At 39.2% G+C, this 20,069-nt stretch overlaps 1 protein-coding gene across 2 annotated transcripts in view; it reads right to left on the reverse strand.

Annotated features, from left to right (window-relative positions):
• Positions 1 to 20,069, reverse strand: part of IGF1R (insulin-like growth factor 1 receptor) — a 188,326-nt gene that overhangs the window by 151,234 nt on the left and 17,023 nt on the right. For both annotated transcript variants that reach the window (XM_010572025.1, XM_010572026.1), the window contains exon 2: positions 4,916 to 5,461. In XM_010572025.1, the coding sequence (XP_010570327.1) occupies positions 4,916 to 5,461 (546 nt within the window). The remainder of the gene's footprint in view (positions 1 to 4,915; positions 5,462 to 20,069) is intronic.

Consider the following 20,069-nt stretch of genomic DNA (forward strand, 5'->3'; position numbering starts at 1 on the left):
TTTTGTAACTCAGTGACACCAATGGTGCCTTACTTTTTTTTTTTCCCCCTACCCTTCTGTTTATTCCTTTCAGAATATGTTTATTTGCTGGAGAGTTTGCATACCAAACCAACCAAATGGACAAACAAACTGTCCATTTCAAAATACGTTCAGGTTTATATGATGCTTTTGTTTTTTTAACCCAACAAAGGTAGGATTGGCATTACACAGACTAGCTTCACTTAACATTATACGACAACAAATTTGTTTGCTAAAAGAGCAGAGCTTTTAAAGCATGCTGTCCTCTGCTAATATACACAATTTCTACAGTATTTCACAGGGTTTAAGAACAAAACACAAAAAAAACTTAAAACGAAGCAGCAAACAGAAAAAAGCATGCAGATGTAATTTAAAGCAAAATAAGTGCAATTTGATTCGGCATCTCTGGCTCCCAACTTCTTCCTCTCTCTCTTCATAGTTCTCATCTACATAGTTCACATATGTTCAATATTTCTAAAGGACGGGGAAATATAGTGAATACTGCTCAGAGAGGGGAAAACAAGAAGGAGAGAAAGGAAGAAAAAAAAAAATCCCAGCACATGGTTTTCACCACTACTCTGCTGAATCAACAGGGAGCAGATTCCCAGATGGTGTTCACTGGTAAGTACTGCACAAGTCAATGAAGCTAAGTCAAACGATACCACTCAACTACATTATCTTTTGAGCTCCGTGTAAACAAACAGGAGCAGATTCCGAATATTTGTGAGAATACATCATGTTACTGTCTCCATATGTTTAAACATTTTAGTAGAAGGTACATATGGACCACTCTTCCCACTCACTGTCATTCTCTCCCTCCTGTTCCTCATTCCCCACATACACCATATCTTTTCAGGCCACTGTCAAACCAATTCAAAAAGAAATAAGGATACGTTTTCATTAAAAACATTCTGTGCTTAGCTGCCATCTGCTTCTTTATCAGCCTCCAAATCCTCACATGCCTTTTCCATGGTCTTCAGTTTCACGCATTCGGAAGCTGAAAGTTTTATTCTGTTACATTTGAAGCACAGTTTATGTGAGCAATTGTTTTTCATGTCAAATTCACCTCTTTTGAGACAAGTGCTTAATGCTTATGGCCCTAATCCATGTTCTCTCTATAATACCAATTTAAACCTACTTTTCTTATGCCAGTGGCAAATCTAACCTTAAAGGTCCCTCATGCACTTCAGATACCCACCTTCATTGTTTTTATGGGAAGCATGGCTATTTCATTCCCTTTGTGCAGCACTGTAATTTGCTCTCTCAGAAAGCATGGACCCAGACTTCCAGACCGTGTTCTTGTCCTCTCACACAGAAGCTGCTATTGAAACCATTACCCTTTCATAATGGGAATTAACAGTCTGTCCTCCCCATAACCAGTCCCCTACTCTTGCTTTTATCTAAGTAGGAAAAGAAGGGTTTCAGCTAATTCTTGACAGTGAGCACGTCCAACTTAACTTGGGGGTAGATAGAGAGCAAATGAATAATTAAGATGAAGTTAAAAAGAAAGGAAAAAACCACCCATATACCACAGATCTTATATATGGATCACTGCGAGTTTTGCTATTACTTTCCCACACAAACAGTTTGCCTAGTTCATTTCTTATGGCCTCAGCAAACACAAAAGTGTCTTAGGAAGTGTTAGCTGGACTTGTTCAAAAAAATGACACAAAGGGATCCTAAACTTCCAGGCAGGCTTTCAAGGTTGTAATTTACATTCTGTTTCTGCAGGCTTACAAAGGCCTAGTGACTAAGGCAGCGGACCTCAAAACTTAATCAACAGCAAAAGGAATATAGAAAACAACAGAAGTTTTCTTTACAGTAGACCAATAGACACGCAAAGCAAGCGTGTCATCAGAGACTAGTCTTTCAAGGGGTACAGCAGGAACAGTTTTTCTGGTTCTCATATCAATCGCTGAGCAAGATGCAGGCGGCTTCCATGAACATTTCCAGCAGTCACAACTGCCAGAAAAAAAACAACAAAAACAAACAACAAAAGGCCATAATCTTATTTGTATGTCTGGACACTCAATTTTTATCTTTTCCATCTCTACCTGTGCCCCAAAGCACAACCACTGATGCAAACTACTTCAGTACTCGCCTTTTATCTTGCAGGATTCTTCTATGTGTACCTGCAACCAAAGTGAAGTACAGCTGGCATTTGATATGCCAAAAGAAAAGTAGGAGCAAGCCAGAGAGATGATAGCATGCCAAACCCAATGCAGCATGCTACAGCTCCAAAGCAAGCAAACTATTAAGGCTGCTGCCTTGGGGCACTTGAAGGTAAAGGAATGTATACTACACAAAAACCAGGGCAACAAAACTGGTAGAGAAGCCACTGATGCTTTATGCAGAACCTTAAAAAAAAAAAAAATTCAAAGTTACAGCTTTGCAGCTTGTTCTACTATAGAAATGTCAATGGATTATTTTAAGTCAAACACAGCATATCCTTCCCTCTCTCCTCCCTCCACCCTCAACATTGTTGCTGCACAAGTTATATTGAAGGAAGCACGGGGTTCTTCCTTTGTTTGTGAGCAAGAAAAAGAAGGAAAAAAACAATTTCCACTCAACAACAAAACTAAACAGAAGCCAGGCTACTTAAAGTACTTAACATTCCCACACATTTACCCACCAACTTCAGATCTTCCAGCATAAAACCTAAACAAGGACAAAAGAGATTTCTTATACGCTCCTCCACAGATCCAGAGCAAAGAAAAATAAAAAGGCATAAAGGAACTCTGAGTGCTAGACAGCACTTTCAGTTTAACATCACTGTGACGCACAAGGAGAATGTCAGGGTTAAATTAGATACTACACTAGGAAAATATTCCCTGGAAAATAACATAGGTCTCCTATCTCTACTGGTAGGAAAACGCAGATTGAAACACTCAGTAACTTAAAGGTCCTTGCTTCTATTCTTTTTCAGCTCTTGTGTAATTTTGTGCTGCAAGAGTCCTCTCCCGATCAGGAGTTTGCCAAAGCATCCAAGCAATCTAGCAAGAGAGACAAAAAGCTTCCTTTTCAACAACTGCACATTTATACCTCCCTTGTTTTTCTTCAGAATGGGAGTACTTTGGGGTTGGTTTGTTTTGGGTTTTTTTAGATGAATGGCTGGCAAATTTAAAGCCTTCTTCCACAAAATCGGTGGCCTATCACAACAAACATTACATAGGTCCAACTTTCTCACTCTTTTTATTGATTAGAACTTGATCATTTCTTTATATGCTCTGAATCTTAAGATACTCTAATCCTACATTGTTTTTCCACAGTGTAATGTTCTTAACAAGCCTTTCAAGGCTCTTTTCCAATACTTGCTTCTTCTTCACAATCTCCCACAAAGCAAGATGAAAGTGTACAGGAAAAGAAAAAACATTATCTACACCCTAGCTTTGAATGTGCTGCTACCACAGTATAACTATGACCTCATTTTATTTAAACAGATCTCTTCTCATGTGCGTTTGGGATCCAAATTATTTTAACGTTCCCCTAGGAGTCACCAAGCTTTTCTTGCACGTTACTTTGTCTACTCCAAATAGCCAGAGCACACAACAGAAAGCAAGTACGTTGTTCTATCTCATTAAATACACTCTAGTTACATCCATTCAAACTACTAAAGGCAATGAGGTTGCACAGGAATCACCTAGGTCACCCTCTGAAGACAACAGAGTTACACTCTTTAAATGAAGACATAAATTTGGCCTGCAGAAGCCTAACGACTCATAGCAACACATGGTAAGAAAGCAATGCAGCTCGCTTCCCTCTCCTTGGACAAATCACAAAGTCTCCCAGTAACAGGCTGAGGGGTTTTCTTTTCTTTGTTTAAAAACACAACTTTATTTCCTGTAAGTATTGATAAAAGCACAGGCCTACAAATGCCATTTCTCAGAGATATTTTTGGCATGTGTTGACTGAAATTGCCCTACAAGGTACTTTAATTCCAGTTCTAATTGAACACGAGGGCTTTACAAACAACTGATGAGCCACTTTAGAACAAACAACATCCCCAAATGAAGGTAATCTGAACATAGCCCTGTTCCTGTTTTCTCTCACACTGTGGTGTTTCCTATCATTATAGCAGCTTTGGTCAAGACTGCAAGTGGAATTTAGGAACTGTTCCTCCCAGTGATGACTGCTTGTAATTAAGCCCTACTGATACTGCAGGGCTCAGCTTTCGTAAAGTTACAGGATGAACTCAAAAAGCCTGCCATGTAATCATGTTATTTGAGTAAACTATGTATTTGTTTACTCTATTTTTAAAAAGTGAGATCAGGTTTTGCTTTTGCTAATACTTGCTATCAGAAACACATAAACCCCATCATGACAGGTAAGAACAAAACAGGCAAGGATAATTTCACCAAGGAGTCAAGGTATCCATTGACCCTTTGACACTACAGACTGTACTGTAAAAACTGATTTCAGTAAAAAAGTTCTTATGTACAGAATTTACCATTACAGGAATTTCTAAACAAAGTCAGTCAAGTTAACAACTTCAGCACAGCAATGACTGGCACACATGTAAGGTCACTTCAGCAAGGAGAAGGAGATGGCATTCGACAGCCACCTCCTGCCAAAGTCCTCAACGGAGGTAAAACTGTTTCCATCTTTCCTATAATGGCTTTAGTTCTACACTTGCCTCTTTTCCACGGAGAAGTAACCCAGAAAGTTTGTGGGGTTTTGTTTTGATTCTGTTGGTTGTTTTGGTTTTTTAAATCAACTGAGATGATTCTTTACTGGCTGGGGAGGAATCCATTTGTGTAGTAACTGGATAACTCGTTATGTGGACTACACGCGACTAGAATAAAAGTTTAAGTTCCTAAAGAGCTTAAAATAAAACCACAAAATCAAACCTGTACTTCAGAAAGAGGTAACAAAACCACACTATCTACTCAAATCTTACTTTTCTGGCAGTGGTTGGTGGTCCAGCAGCGGTAGTTGTACTCATTGTTAATAGATGTCTTCTCACACAATGGCTTCTCTTCCATTGTTCCTGGACACAAGTCCCCACACTCCTTTGGAGGTTTATTCCCAACAATGTAGTTATTGGACACTGCATCTAGGATGAGAGACCAGTCCACTGTGGAGAGGTAACACAGGTCAGAGTTCTTCTCAATCCGTATGGCCCCGCGGGTTATGTTCCTCAAGTTGTGAAGCCCAATCTCTTTAAGATTTGTCATTTCAAATATAACCAAGGCATAGTTGTAGAAGAGGTTCCTCCCACGAATGACTGTGAGGTTGGGGAAGAGATCACTGAGGCTTTCCAAGCCTGCCACACGGAACAGCAGCAAATAATCAGTTATGACAGTGAGCTTTGGGAAGCGGAAGTTGCGGTAATCCTCTGCTTTAGAGATGAGCAGAATTTGAAGGAAACCCTCAATTACCGTACAGTTCTCCAGGCGTTTCAGCTCATGGATATCATTGCGAATGTCAACATTTGGCCCACAAACTGAAAATGTAAAAGGAGAAAAGAAAGTTAGTAAATAAGGCATTTTTAAGCCTTTTGAAATTGGAATGCAAGTAGGATATTCTAATCGCCATAAAATTTTTAGCTCCTTAATTAGGTTGCAATGTTAAAATAGGAAATGAGTACTTGATTTACACAGACACTGAATATTCATCTCATTTAACCTATGACTATAAACATTACCAGGACCAGCACAGAGATGCAAGCTATCTATATTCTGCAACAGACAGAGAAATGTTGTTTTATTATTGCTGTTGAAAAGAACTGCATTAGATTGAGGAACATGAAGATAAACCAAATGCATTTGCACACTCTGTTTCAAATTACATTATGGCATGTGTGACCAAACCAGGGGTTCAGCCACATGACTTCAAACAAGTTTGGCAATATAGAAAGTGATCCACTGGTCATTATGCTACTAATTTACCTCCCACCCCCTTAAGATACATGCACATAAAGGGGAACCCTTTCCAGAAAATTACAACTTATTCCTCAAATCACTCTTTCTTCCCAGGGTCACAAGCTAAACTAGCCCTAATTCTTGAATGCTAGTCTTGCAACAGATCAGCAACAACACAAAATCCATGGAAAGCTGGTCAGCACTTCCTCCACTGTGACTGGGAAGAAAAGAAAAGTGCTTGGACTTGTAGCTAGTGCACTGAATTCCTGCTTGCATGTTCCACTGAACCAAGTTTCGCTGATTTTTGGCACGAAGATATAAAAAAATTTGAGGTCTGAGAAACACAGGATAAATTTATTTATAAGAAGGCACAGCATTACAGTGAGGAATTTCCCTTGAAAACAGCAGACTGAACTCAATGCACTCTCCAGAAAACAATGACCAAAAGGATTATTCCCTAATAAATCTATATATTAGGTCTTTCCCTACTAGACACGTATCACAATAAAAATTTTAAAGGGGCTGGAAGAGAAATGTACTAATAATGTAATAATTAGACACACGAGATGCACTTTGATGTAAAACAAAGAACTAGGGAGCACAGAGAGCTGTTGTTGTTGGAAACCCTCAGAGCTGGTCTTCTGTGGAAAACGTGGAAAAAGGATTCCCCAGAATAGATAGTAAGTTGCTTGTAAGCAAACAAAGTAAAATGCCAATTTATTTAAACAACCCAAAACTTAAATAAATCCCAAGCAATTCAATTTTGTGGAAAGGTTCTCTTTTTATGCATGCTAGGCTTAATTATTTTAACACCCCCTTTTCCTCAGACATGGAAAAGGTCTAAACAAACACTGCAGCCAAAAAACTTAAATTCTAACCCAGACAAATTGTCCAGAGATTCAGAAATTGTGCTGACAATATAAGGCAGTCCTTCTATTCCACAACACTTATCTAAGGCTAGTAACTTAAGCTAACAAAGGATCCAGAACATGAGCACACTAAAACCACAGCAACTCTAATATCTGACAAGGACTTAAAGACTTATAAGTCTTTTAAAGACTAAAAAACTTTCTTGTTAGAGGGACAACATAGAAAAACAGGGTGAGATCTTTGTTAAGAAACATGTTTTCTACACAAACTATTACCTAATCTTCCTTCTGTAAAAATCCAAGCTGAAAGCAGAGGCTATTAAAATGTGACTTACTGCACTAGAAGCAGCTATGTGCAAGAAAGTTCATTCCCTAAACCTTTGAAAAAAAAAATCGAATAAACACCAAACCTGATGTACCAACAGTAACACTTGGCCATCATGACCACTGAGACAGGAAATCCCCATTTTAGTATATACTGACTACAGAACAATTGCATACTACTGCCTGGAATACATGTCAAGGCTTTAACTTCAGGAAAACATTAAAGAAAGTGAATGGGTAGGCACTACCCAGATTTAGAAGCCAGATGGGAGAGGGGGAATGTTAAAGAACTCCAAGACAGTAGATCTGATAAGAGATGTTCTGGTCACGTGCAGCAGAACTGTGGGCTTGTCTCCTGAATCTGTAGGAAAGACAACCTCAACCCAGATTAAATTCCTTTAATAAACTGGTACCCACATCTTGCTTTCAACTTCTGAAATTTTCTTCTAAAGCAACCATCCCTCCACCCACCCTCAAGGGACAGTGCCCTCTGCCCAACGCACAGCCCGACAGTAACATGAGTATATTTACATTTCAATATTGGGCTTCTCTTTTTTAAAAAAAGGCAAGTTGGAACACACAATGTTTTTCAAATTAAACTATTTTGTTTTCTGTCCCTACCTGCTGGCAGGACAAGGTGAACAATATGGTTCCTGTTATGGCAAAGCAAAAGTAGCAAAATTTATTTTACTGCCATAAAATTTTAGAAAGCCTAACTGCTCCAAGCCCTTTATTTTGTTAAAGAAATAAAATTTGCACTTGCGCTGACATTTTGTAGGCAAGGTTCCAGAGTGATGGGTTTAAAAACAGCTGAGTTACAATACCCTAAAGAACAATTTGTGAGAGAAATGGCAGCAACCATCAACTAAAGCATTATATATCTGCTCATGCGTCTATTCTGAGGCTGGGCTTTAAAAGTCATATTCCTTTTAGCTTTATGTTTGTTTCAGCTTGAAAGTTACTTAATTTTAGATATTTAATGCTCTTATAAATCAATGAGATTTCTAGAACTTTATGGCAAAAGTATGCACTCACTTGCCTCAATTATGAAACATCATCCCCTTAATACAGAAAAGGATAAAGTCCAGTGGGCTCTAATGTTAGAAATTGATTACAGATGAGCGTGCTGTTGACATTTTTGATTTAAGAACTTATTAGTTCATCTAGTGAATTACGTTTTGCAGAACTTCATGCACATAATGAGAACTACAGAGACCCAAACATGAAGTAGGACAAGGATCTTGTTCCATACTGATATTTGGGGGAAAAAAAGTTCCAATTAAAACAGATTTTTTAAGAAATTTCATTAAAGTTCATATTGTTCACAGAAGGTAATTATACCACAATACATCATCTTCTTCTCACGTTTTTCTTGCTACCCTGAAAGGGTTTATATGAAAAACAAATTAATCAGAGCTCAAAGTCAACTACAATTTCCATCTGGCTGTGCTGTGTTTTCTTTGGATCTCATTTTAGAGAAAGCGTATAGGGACTTACAATATAAACTGGTCTGTCAGACACAATCAAGTGAATATAAAATGCTCTTCAGAGCATTTATATTCCATTTAACAGTTTTTGATATTCCAGCTTATCGAGCTTTTTAAATATGACTAGTACAACTTACCTTTGTTTCATGTTCAATTCAAAACTGGAAATTAACTACTATGTATTTATTTTGCTCACCAACGCAAAATAAAAATGCAACATCTGTTTATTACCCTGCCCCAGTAGTTTTGGGTAGATTATAAACACCCAGGATAATTACCAATAGGCAGATTCATGCTGTTTTCATTCAGCTCCTTAAAGATTTCCAAGCCTTTCCTTAAACAGCCTATCATTTCTCAGACTTATTCTCAACTAAGCACCTAATTCTGAATGAGAAGTTAGTTCTTTAAAGAAATACATATTTATTTGTTTAAAAACTAACTCCCTAATACAGTAAAATACCACAGAGAAGCTATGCATTCTTTACCTAGGCGAACACAAATGCCTCCCTGGAAGCAGCACTTTAGTCCAAAATTACTGAGCTTCACCTACTATCCAACAAGAAGCCCATTTGTGCTCTTTTTTTTCCTGGAAACATCCCAGGGCAAGCTGCAGGGCATGTAAATTTCCAGAGATAACAGAAAAACCCACTCCACACTACCGTCCTTCTGAGGACCTGCAGACCACTCCTAGTCAGAGGACAGATCCAAGCTGATCATGTAACCGAGATGGGGTCAATGAACTACCAGGAAAAATGATTGCACATAACAGGTTCATAAGATTAGAGTAATTAACGTGACCTGCAGTCTATTCCTTGATCTGGCAGAATCTCCTGGCAAGTCTCCTTTCTAAGTGCTGCTCCAGGCTGGGGCACCAAGGAGCTGAACAGAGGCTGTGAGCAAACATTGCACAGCACATGGGTAGTGAGTTGACTCTACTGAGTACACACAGATTGGGCAGACTAAAGCAAAGCTGTGTGTGACACAAAGAGCTCAGACTACAGTGATCCAGTAATTTCTTCTCGACCTTAACTGCGATTTGCTAATGCTCATTTTAATCATAAAAAAAAACATTCTGACATGGAGAAGAACCTTGCCACCTTGAGAAACACCTGCTATTTAATCATCGTCTACCATCAAATAATAGTTTACTCCATGCAGCAGGTCTTTATTCTTTTTATATATCCACTAGTTATTTCAGGTCACTAGCTACTCCTAAAAGGACTTGCCTGTTGCCCTTCAGTGTTTTGAAGGAAACCTTCTTTTTGCAAAATGGCATGCTACGAAAGACAAATCAGCAGAAAGCCTGCTGTTCAACATTCGGCCTATAATATAACTTCTGCTTGCTACAGCATGTCACAGCTGTACATATATTCATAGCAGTTAATTCATTATCAATACTAAGGTGTTAGAGGGCAGGACTGACAGTTCACACATTCACTGTTTTTAATAAGAGAAGAATTCATTTCCTACAAGAAAACATTTCATCATGGTATAGTTCTTGCTTCCAAATTTTGTATTCCTCCCAGTTACTCCACTTAGAAGTTCTAAAGAAACACAACTGTTCATAGTTTTTTCTTGAATAAAATACACACCTTCACATTTTAAGCCTTGTCTTTGGCCCTTTACTTTTTTAGGTAATGTTAAAAGGTTGTACTACACTGAATGGTCTCAGTATCCTCTCAGCTAGCCAGAAGTTAAAGATGGAGCAACCATCACCATCTGGCACTGTCAACACCAGAAAGTATTAGACAAAGCAGCACCAAGGCAGCTCTCAGTCATCGAGTCAATCCAGCACAACCCTTTCACAAGTCTAAGGCCTTTTCAATCTAAGTCTGTTCCAGCTGGGTCAAGCTTGCCCTAGCAACAGAAACTTGTTCAGCCTGTGCAGTCATTTACCCCTCTCTGAAATGAGCATCAGGATCCTGCTTGCCATTAACATCTAACTAGCAATCTTGAAATGAACCCATTCCCCTTTCTCCTGTTTTGTGTATTCATAGTGTGCTACCAAAACAAGTTATGATCTCCTTTTGTTTCCCCTCTTCTGACTTCCCTTTTGTGAAAATTGTTTCCTTTAACTTCAGAGCAGAGACACAAAGCTTCATCTTAAATGAGGAGCCTGGATACCTTCAGCTTTTCCATTTTTTTTAAAAAAAAAAAAGGTATCCCCTTACACTTGTTGCTGAAAGAAAGCGCTGAAGGTACAGAAGTCGATCTAATTCCATATCGTCTTCCTGCTCAGGGGTTAAAACACCCATCCTGAGGACAAATTCTGTGATCCACAAGGTTCAAGAGGGTTCTTTTAAGGGAGGGCATGAGGTTGCTCAACTTCTCATCTACCCTGAAATTTTGTACAGTGGTAACAAATACAGTATGTTACCATCAGCACTGGAAGATTTTCTATACAAAGAAGGAACTACAAGGCTTAATACAAAAACCTGATTGTGGCTAGTTCTACTTTTAGAGAGTAGCTTGCTCACACCACCACAAGAAAAATCTCACTTTGCCAATAATGGCTTTTTCTGAGTACACTCCACTTCAATGACAGGTCTGCTTTCCCAAACAGCTACTACTACTATCTGGTCAGCTAAGAGCTGATGTTACTGAATACAGTAACATTGCTCTCTCCCAAACTCCTCTAATGAAAGAGGCTTGACCACGTCATCCTTCGGTAATATCAGCACAGAGCTGTGGGTCTGTCTGGGAGATCAGCACACCTTCTGAACAGTGTTGTTATTTATTCCCAACAGAGCCACTTCCTTTTCATCATTTGTTTTTTAATTTTAATCTATGGCAAGTCCTTATTAAAAAAAAAAAGGGTCCAGAGCCACTACTGAATATGGCTGCAGTCCAGCAGCCCTCATCCCAGATCCACAGCATGCAGCACCCTTTTTAAGGCAAGAGTCTCCAGTGTTACCATCCCTCTCTCGTAACAACAAAGAACACATTTATTGCATTGGGTGGATTTAGATCTGCATAACGTACAATGGTCTGCATACTGAGATGTTTACTATATACTGGATCAACTCAATAGAGGTGTTGTCTGGCACGTGGGAAAAAACCCAATGGCTCAAAAAAATTCCTTGCAGACACTTGAAGGTTAAAGAACAACTTTGGCTGATGACAGCATCCTAATCTCCGTGTTATCTGAAAAATTGGTTTGAATCAGGTTAGGAAGAAGGAACTAAACATACAATAAAGCCCGTCAGCAGATTTAAAAGGAGCTTCTTTTCTACACAACTGCAATTGCTCAGAAGAGAAGCAGAAGGACACATCAGTGGAAACAGAGAGGGAATACTCTGAAAATGTTACGCCCATACAGATTATAAACAGGGAAAAGTAAAGCTTGACCTTAACCGCTCTCTTTATTCTTACTACTAAGTATTCTGCTTAAGAAAACCATCAGGACTGTTACAGCCCTGAAGAAAAAAATCTTTAAGTGTTCTTATTCAGTCATCGCTGAACAGAGAGGTACTGCAGTCCATGGTTGGTCTTAAGCCTAGTTTGTTCCTGTAGTTTCACTCCAAGACTTGGGAGGCAAAGGTAGAAAGACTGAGAAGGAACTGATTAGCAACCACAATTTCCCTTCAAGCCCATGAAAAGTTTCAGCATAGTTGCACTATCTGCAGATGCAGGGAGAAAAAATTACTACAGAAGTCTAAGGATTCTTTAATTGCATACTATGCAAAGAAGAAATTAAATGTGGAGTTCACAGAAATCAGTGGTTGGAGAGACTGCTTATGACACTTTACATTAACACAGGATTCTACCACCCACTGAGCTCTTGGGTTTGCCTTCGTAGTGACACTATGAATGAAATGTATATTTTAGCGTCTTTAATGTACTTACACAACCTCCCACTAAATTTCTGTACTCTCTAAGCTCACCTATCCTGCATGTGTCACATCAATCACTAGATCTCTTCCCCAGGAAGCCAGCTTCTGTACTACCTCTTGGGAAGTCAGAACTGGTAACAAGGAGGGAACTGAATCTACACCACGTGATTCATGTTGCCTCCCTAACCACTGAACTATTCCTCTTCATCAAATATGCTACATAAACTGCTTTACATTTACCAAGATTTTATGAAGTTACATCTCTCGGGGGGGGGGTAGATAAAAGGCACACCACACCCCAGAAAACATCAACCATTTTAGCTTTTGCTAAGCAAGTCCATTATCAAATTTCAACAACTGTATTTCTAGCACTAGTACAACGCTGCCATCTTTGGCTTGCAAAACATGAAACAGAATACTCAAACCCAAACAAAAACCAACTGTTTCCATTTGAATATGTCTTAAAAACGTTCTTGTTTACACATCTAAGGCCCAGGAAGAGGGCTTGGAGGTTTTCTTCATTTAATTAAAAGTTAAGCTTTTTAAAGGACAAAGCCAGACCACTGTGATCTTCTAAACACTTAAGGGACTGGAGATTATATTGCAACGTAGCTTGTAATTTCTGAGAAATATAGTCTATTATCATTAATTTACTTTGTGTCACTCATCACTCCTAACAACCTTTTACAGAATTCTTCTCTCCCAGATTTGGAAGGAAAGCGGTGTCACAAGAGGCCAATCAAATTTGGTGCAAATACCTTAAAAAGTAACTGAATTCCCCTTCTCCACACATGTTCTTGTTGTCTTCCAAAGCCCTTAGAAAAAATACACACATCCTACTTCAATTTTCTCTTTTACCAGTCTACTAACTATATATTTCAAATCCAAGGGCCACTGTGTTACCAAGCTGACCAGAACAAAACATTCACAAAAATAACACACAGAAGGACTACAACCCACATCACAAACAAACTAGCTCTGCCTTTTTGCTCTTGCAAATTCAGCTGTCATTGGCTAAAGATATCTCTGGCATTGCTGCTTTCCATGAACTTCCTCCAACTTCCCCATAAGTTTACACAAAAAAATTTTCAGGATAAATCACATCTCTGTCCCTCACCTCACTTGCTTTCTCTCTGTCAACATTTCACTTTGAATGTTAACAGGAACAGCAGCTTAGCAAAAATGGAGCCAACAAAATGAACTGAATCCCTTTAATAATATTGATCGATGCCTTCTCTACACACTTCACCAGAGCAAGCAGGTCGAGATTTAGCCTAGCTCACGTGAAAGCATCCTCATGACAAAGTCATCCCAAAACTAACCCTCTCTCACCAAGACTGCACTGACCCAGCACATCCCTCAGGGGTTCCTCTGAAGACACATCTGTTACCTCCTACTACTAAAATAGCATAACATGAGTGAGTGGCTCAGTTAGCATGGATTTCTCATCGTCCTTGTGGGTACATAGGGCAAAAATGGAGGAAGACACTGTGGAGCTAATAACATTGAAGTGGCTGAGCCCCAGAATCCCTGGCTATCAAAGCAAGTAAAAGTAGCACCAAACTTTTAACACTGATCTGTATTGCCCAGTTTATGGACAATGCCTGCAAGATTCTCTGCCACTCAATCAGAGAAGAAGAAAGATAAAAAGCTAACAGAAAGATCAAACCTACAGTAAATTTCTCACCCATTAATGCCCAGTATATGTCAAACATTGAAAGCCATTGTTTGAGCATTATGGTTGGAGCTGAACACTCAAACCTCTGGCGGGATGCTTCTGTGTATTTACAAGGAAGTGAAAGCTGTTTGAAGCACCAGCTGAATGCAACTCCAGAATAATTCTATGAACTACACTGCAACACTTCAGAGTTACAGTATGGTCAAGTTTGCCAGCTTGTGAGAAAACTGACAAAGTCAAACAAAAAAAAAACCCTGCAGAAGAAAGCAGGTAATGCCTAAATCTCTAAAGATAAGCTCCATCCTCACAGGAAGAAAGACAGACTTCAAACCTTTGCACTCTTTCTTATCCTGCATTATCACTTTTCTGACAACACCACAAAATGAGAGCATGCCATTCTACACAAAATACACAACACAGAAGTGAGTAGATGGTGTGTTATGATCAATAACTATGACAGTAAAGTATTTTTTAAACTGTGATAATAATGTTTAAACCCTATCCCAGTAGCTTCAGTCTAATGCCCACTAAAGCAAAAATGGAAGACTGAAATTACAAGCTGTTTATAACACTGCATTTATGTTTCAAAATCTGTGATGACAATAGAGCTTAACAGAAATTGTGTCTCCTGGGGACTGTTCTTCTCCACCTTTAAAAAAAAAATTGTGTGCATTATTTTATTTATTTATTTTTAAAACAATTGTCTACACATCCAAGTGACTCAGCAACTGGCTGACAGAAACCTATGGGATATACACTTAGGTAGCTGGGATAACCAGCCAATTCTTCCAGAATGAAAATTCATCATGTGGCTGGGCTCAGCAACTCACATTTAGGGAGACTTTACTATGCTTTTAGCTGCCTGCTGAGTTGCCATCCTGCAGTAGTCTAGGAAACCTGCCACTCTTTGAAGTTTGGGGGGATTTTTTTTTTTTTTTTTAACAAATGACTGGCCAGCCAGGCCAGATCATTTAGGCTTCATTAGAAACAAATTGACAAAACAGTATCATAACATATAATTGCATCCATAATGGTCGGCAAAAGGATTTAATAGAGAATTATCAGGATGTTATACTTAGATCCACAGAAAAATTAGAAGTCTGATGCAATTACTCTTAACAATAAGCAAAACACAGCCCTACTACCCTGTGCTAACCATCTCTTCTATGATGCAACACAGAAATCCTACATTCTCTGGCCTTCCATAGTAATGTTTCTGTTTTAACGAACTGAACTAAGACTTCCATTAATCTCGTATTTCCACCTGAACAGAGATTTAAGATAGTGTAAAAAAAGAAAAAAAAATCTAATTGCACAGAAGAAAAAAAAATAGTGCAATCAAACTTCATTTAACAGAACAGGGAGCCCTCCCACCCCTCCCTTCACATGGCAGCTACGCAACTTAAAATCACATAGGTCATGCCATAACCTGCTTTCTCAAGACAGTTAAAATATGATCAACTTGCAATCCCCAAAAAGGGCTTTAAAGGTGTTCAATTACATATATGCAGGTGCTGTGGGGCTTTCCAGTCATGAGCTAACCAGATTGAAAAAAGAACCTTCCTCTCCAAATACAAGGTAAAACACGTGGGTTGGCACCAGGGACAAGGTGACTAGTAGTTTAGGTCTTATCAATCAAAAACAGTTGCACCAGAACACAATTTAAGGCAAATATAAACTGAAGTAGCTATACCAGCAAGAGTTCTTATGTGAACTCGCTTTTCTGGCCAACTGGATGCGCTTTTGACTCACTTTTAATATCACAAACACAGCCCAAACAAGGAGCATTCACAGACAGTATTTATTGTCTCAGACACATCACAGCACAATAACTGGGGTGGAGGGGAACAACCACAACCTGTGATACCAGTCAAGGTGAGTCTCACCACAAACAAAGCACACTTAATGCACACAGGTGAGAAGCAACCAGATAAACAGGGTTAAGCATGGAAAACTAGGCACAGTCAAATACCAGAACTCCAAGGTTTTCATTTCTCTTTAGATAAAGAAAAGCTTCCAATCGTAAGTATAGGACTTTCAACTTATCTATGCAGATGATCGGGTCAGTAATTAACTGACATTCACTGTAAAATAGTGAAAATAAAAATAAATAAAAAGAATATGAAAACTAAATATACAGCTTGTTAAAAAAAAGTGCCAACAGTGGTTTATTCCCAGTTGCTTGTCCACACTTGGCTTTTAAGTTCAGGGTGACATTTCAGCCCATACTCTCCATCTTACATTTATGTACTGCCCAAGACATTGGATTTTCAACCCTACATACAGTTTTTAGACACTGCCTATAAGCACTGTGGATGATGCACAATGTTATAATTCTGGTTAACAAAACGGTTTAGGTATTTAATCAGCCTAGCTGTACTGAGTTCTATTGCTTGGCAACTGCAATTATTGTCACAATACCCACTTTTATTAGAAGAGGATTGGAATGGCAGAGCAAGCAGGAGAATTACTTTTCATCCTCTGGCAGGTAATTCTGGGAGAGCCTGGGATGCAAAAGGTTGCCCTAATACATTTCTAACAAATCCACCCATGATAAAGCAGTGGGTTCAACTGGGTGAGAGAAATACAGGCAACAGCACATTTCATTTAGCAACTCATCATCAGGGATTATCTATTCTGCTCCCTTCTGAGCCAAAACTGCAGGGAAGAGTGTTGGAAGAAAGGTATGCAAGAAGTTACAGGAGATGTGACTTAAAGGCAAACCAAAAAGCAATATCAAATCTGAATGCTTGAGACACTGCCAACTTTAGGCCCCTCCCTTTACTGGGATCTGCAGCTGCACACACTTGTTCCAGTAGGTAAATCAAGGCAAGGCTGAGATGGAGATCTCTGTCTTCATCATTATTTTTACCCTATACCTTGCATACACAACCCACTCCTAGCTAAAGATACAGCTGGAGAACATATACTTAAGCTGAATTTTGCCAACTCCCTGGTATTATTTCACTATTTGTTCTGGTCATGAAGATGACAACAGAAGAAATCACAAGAAATTTCAGCTAGAAAGAAGAGGTGGATAACATCAAGGACAGAAAAACAACCAAGTGAAAGAACAGAACAGTGGAATAGCTCTTAACCAATGCGATTCAATCGCTAAGTTTCAGTTGTCACTTAAATTCATAAACATAATATTCTGACACAAAATGAAAGTTAACTATTTCATTTTGCCTTTATATTTCGGGGGGGGAGTTGTTGGGTTTTTTTTAAGTTTATTGGGATTTAGAACTACTAAATGATGCTGATTTTTCACTAAAAATGGCTTCTCTCTTCACTTGGTACTTTTGCCTGTTGAGCAAGCGTGTTTCTTCAGCAAAGTGCTCTGTCTTTGTTAACATGTGTCCACTACTTAATATTTAAATTATTATAGTAAGTACATTTATAATTAACCTATGATAAGAAATTTTTCCTTAGAGAACTTATTAAAAATTACTTTAAACAATGAACCTTATCCACTGCAACAAGAGGAGCTAGACAGAAAAAGGGAAGCAAGAGAAACCACATGAACCCTGTAATACACTCTTAAATATATAAACCTGAATGATATATTCTTTAGTTTCATTGCATTCTGAAACTCCTTTATCATGAGTAACAATACAGCCACTTAGTATTGTGCAAGACAGACAAAAAATATTACGTGATGTTCACTAGCTACCATCTCTCAAACAGAGGGACCACCAACAGAAATAATTCTGCACATCTTTTCACAAAACAGAAACTGTTCTACGGGCAGAAGCTGCTCACAGGACTTCAGAATTAGGCTACAGGATCGCATCAAAGAAAATATCTCTCTGGATCCAGACTACTTTACATTAAACAAAGCTTTGGCAAGACCACTTTCTTTGGACAAAAGAAAGGTTTCACCAAGCTCTGAAATCCCAGACCTTATTATAGCATCCTGCTTCTCCCCCCGGCTAATGTATAGTAAAACCAGCTGCCAATCCTGTAAGGTAAAGGGAGAATCTAATCCCCACTGCAAAGGACGTGCCATCACAGCCACACCACCCCCACCACCTCCCCCCCAAAAAAAAGTTCTTCTGCCTGTAGTTATGATTTGCCTGCCCAAACAACATTAAGTCACACCAGCCAAACAGCTCCTGCCAACGTAAACTGCACCTATGGGGTGGATGTTCAATGGCATAACGACATGGGGTAACAGTGCCACATAGACATTTAAACACAGCTATACTGCAAAGCTTTAAGTCTGATCTGAGAAAGAAAAACATGAATTAACAGAACAGAAAAGAGCATAGGTAAAAAGGATCTGAACAGGAAGACATATTAAAAAAAAAAACAAAACTCTTTTCCAGCTGCTAGCTTGAAGGCAAAAATCATCTGGAGACTACACCTGATGGACAGTCCTTGGCATTGCCTCACTTGTCTGACAGCTCTACTAGCCTCTCATTGCTGTTGTGAAAGAAAACCATGGTATTTGTGCAAGGCTAGTTGGTTGCATGTTAAGAAAACATATCTGAGCAGACGGTGCTTTACCGCATGCCAGCCAGCTTCATTCAACTTCAGATTCAGAAACCAGGACTTAGCCTCCTTATTTCCTCCACAGTTAACCAGCAATTTAGGACACTGAGAAAGTCCTGAATTCACAAACTGCCCCCAGATCTGTGAAAGGTCACACACTGTCTTCAGCAGAAAATTTTCTAGTCTGCTTTGGAAAAGGCAACCACCCAAAAAAGGGAGCCCACCAGTGTCAGGAATGACTGCATTAGGTAGCACCACAGCCACAGCCATCTCTGGTGTCCTCTGTGGACAATAAAAGCAGACTTGTCCCCATCAACATTTTCCCTTCCCATACTCAGACTGCCAGAAAGCATCTACCTGCCCTTCCTTCTCGCTCTCTTTTTGCTCTCTACTTGCCCAAGACACTGGCTCACCTTGAAACAGCCAACAGCTGCCACAGTGTAAAATACTTCTGTGCACCCCTGCATTAGGCCTGATAAAAGTCACACATTAGCGTCCCAGCTGCTCCGGTTCTGCCCAGCATCTTTGCAAAAGCCCATACCTATTAGCCACCTCAGTTCAGGCAAAGCTGCAAACTAGAAAGTCAGCATAAAGACATGCTTCCAAGCTACATTCAGTACAGAGGACATAGGAAGACAGTATTCTGTAAATGACACTGAAGGGTCATGGTTTAGTCTCAATTCAGATACCTAAAGTTGAGTTAAACTGAAGAGCAAATAAAAAACAGCACAGGCAAATCAGAACAGAACTTAAGTGCTGAAGTCACTTCAGTTATGCTGAAGTCTAAACGATCTCATTTCCAACCCAAGTCACATTTTGATATTCCTCACCAAATTAATCCAAAAATCCCAACTAAGACAACTTGTGTAGGAAAAGGGAAAAAAAAAAGAAAAAACAGTAGTCTAAAGTAACACACAGGTCAGTGTTCCTCCTTAAAATGCAACACATGGAATAGCCTCTACTTAAAACAAGTTTATAAACAGAACAGATAAAAACAAAGAATTAAAAAAAAAGACTCCAAAGCAATCCTTTTTTTGGTGTCAATATGTACACCCCCATGCTAGGGGAGGTGAGCAAGAGACAGGGAGGGGTCTTTGTGGAGATTGTTAACTTACAACAAAAAGAGAGTAGCTAGTGAACTAACAGATCGAGTGAGCTCCAGTCGTATTAACCAGTCCAAAGGATGACATTTTATCTGAAAGGCTAGTCAAAAGGAAGTAACGAAGAAGATATCCATTAAAGAACAAAAAACAGGTCTGAGCACAGAGCCAGCAGCAAGACTGCACCAAAACTTACAAATGAAGTGTAAAACTTCAGACTTTGTAGTCCCACTGCCAAGGAATTATTTACCACATGACAATCAATATTACAATACACACAGAGTTATGTATTTTTATCTCAACCTCTATTTGACCCAGTGGGAGCTACAGACACTTTCTCACACTAATTCACATTCCTCAAGGAGAGTCAAGATGGGGGGGGGGGGGGGGGGGGGGGGAGGAGTT

The sequence above is a fragment of the Haliaeetus leucocephalus genome, unplaced genomic scaffold (genome assembly GCF_000737465.1).
Source record: "Haliaeetus leucocephalus isolate CR32 unplaced genomic scaffold, Haliaeetus_leucocephalus-4.0 Scaffold339, whole genome shotgun sequence".
Lineage (NCBI taxonomy): Eukaryota > Metazoa > Chordata > Aves > Accipitriformes > Accipitridae > Haliaeetus > Haliaeetus leucocephalus.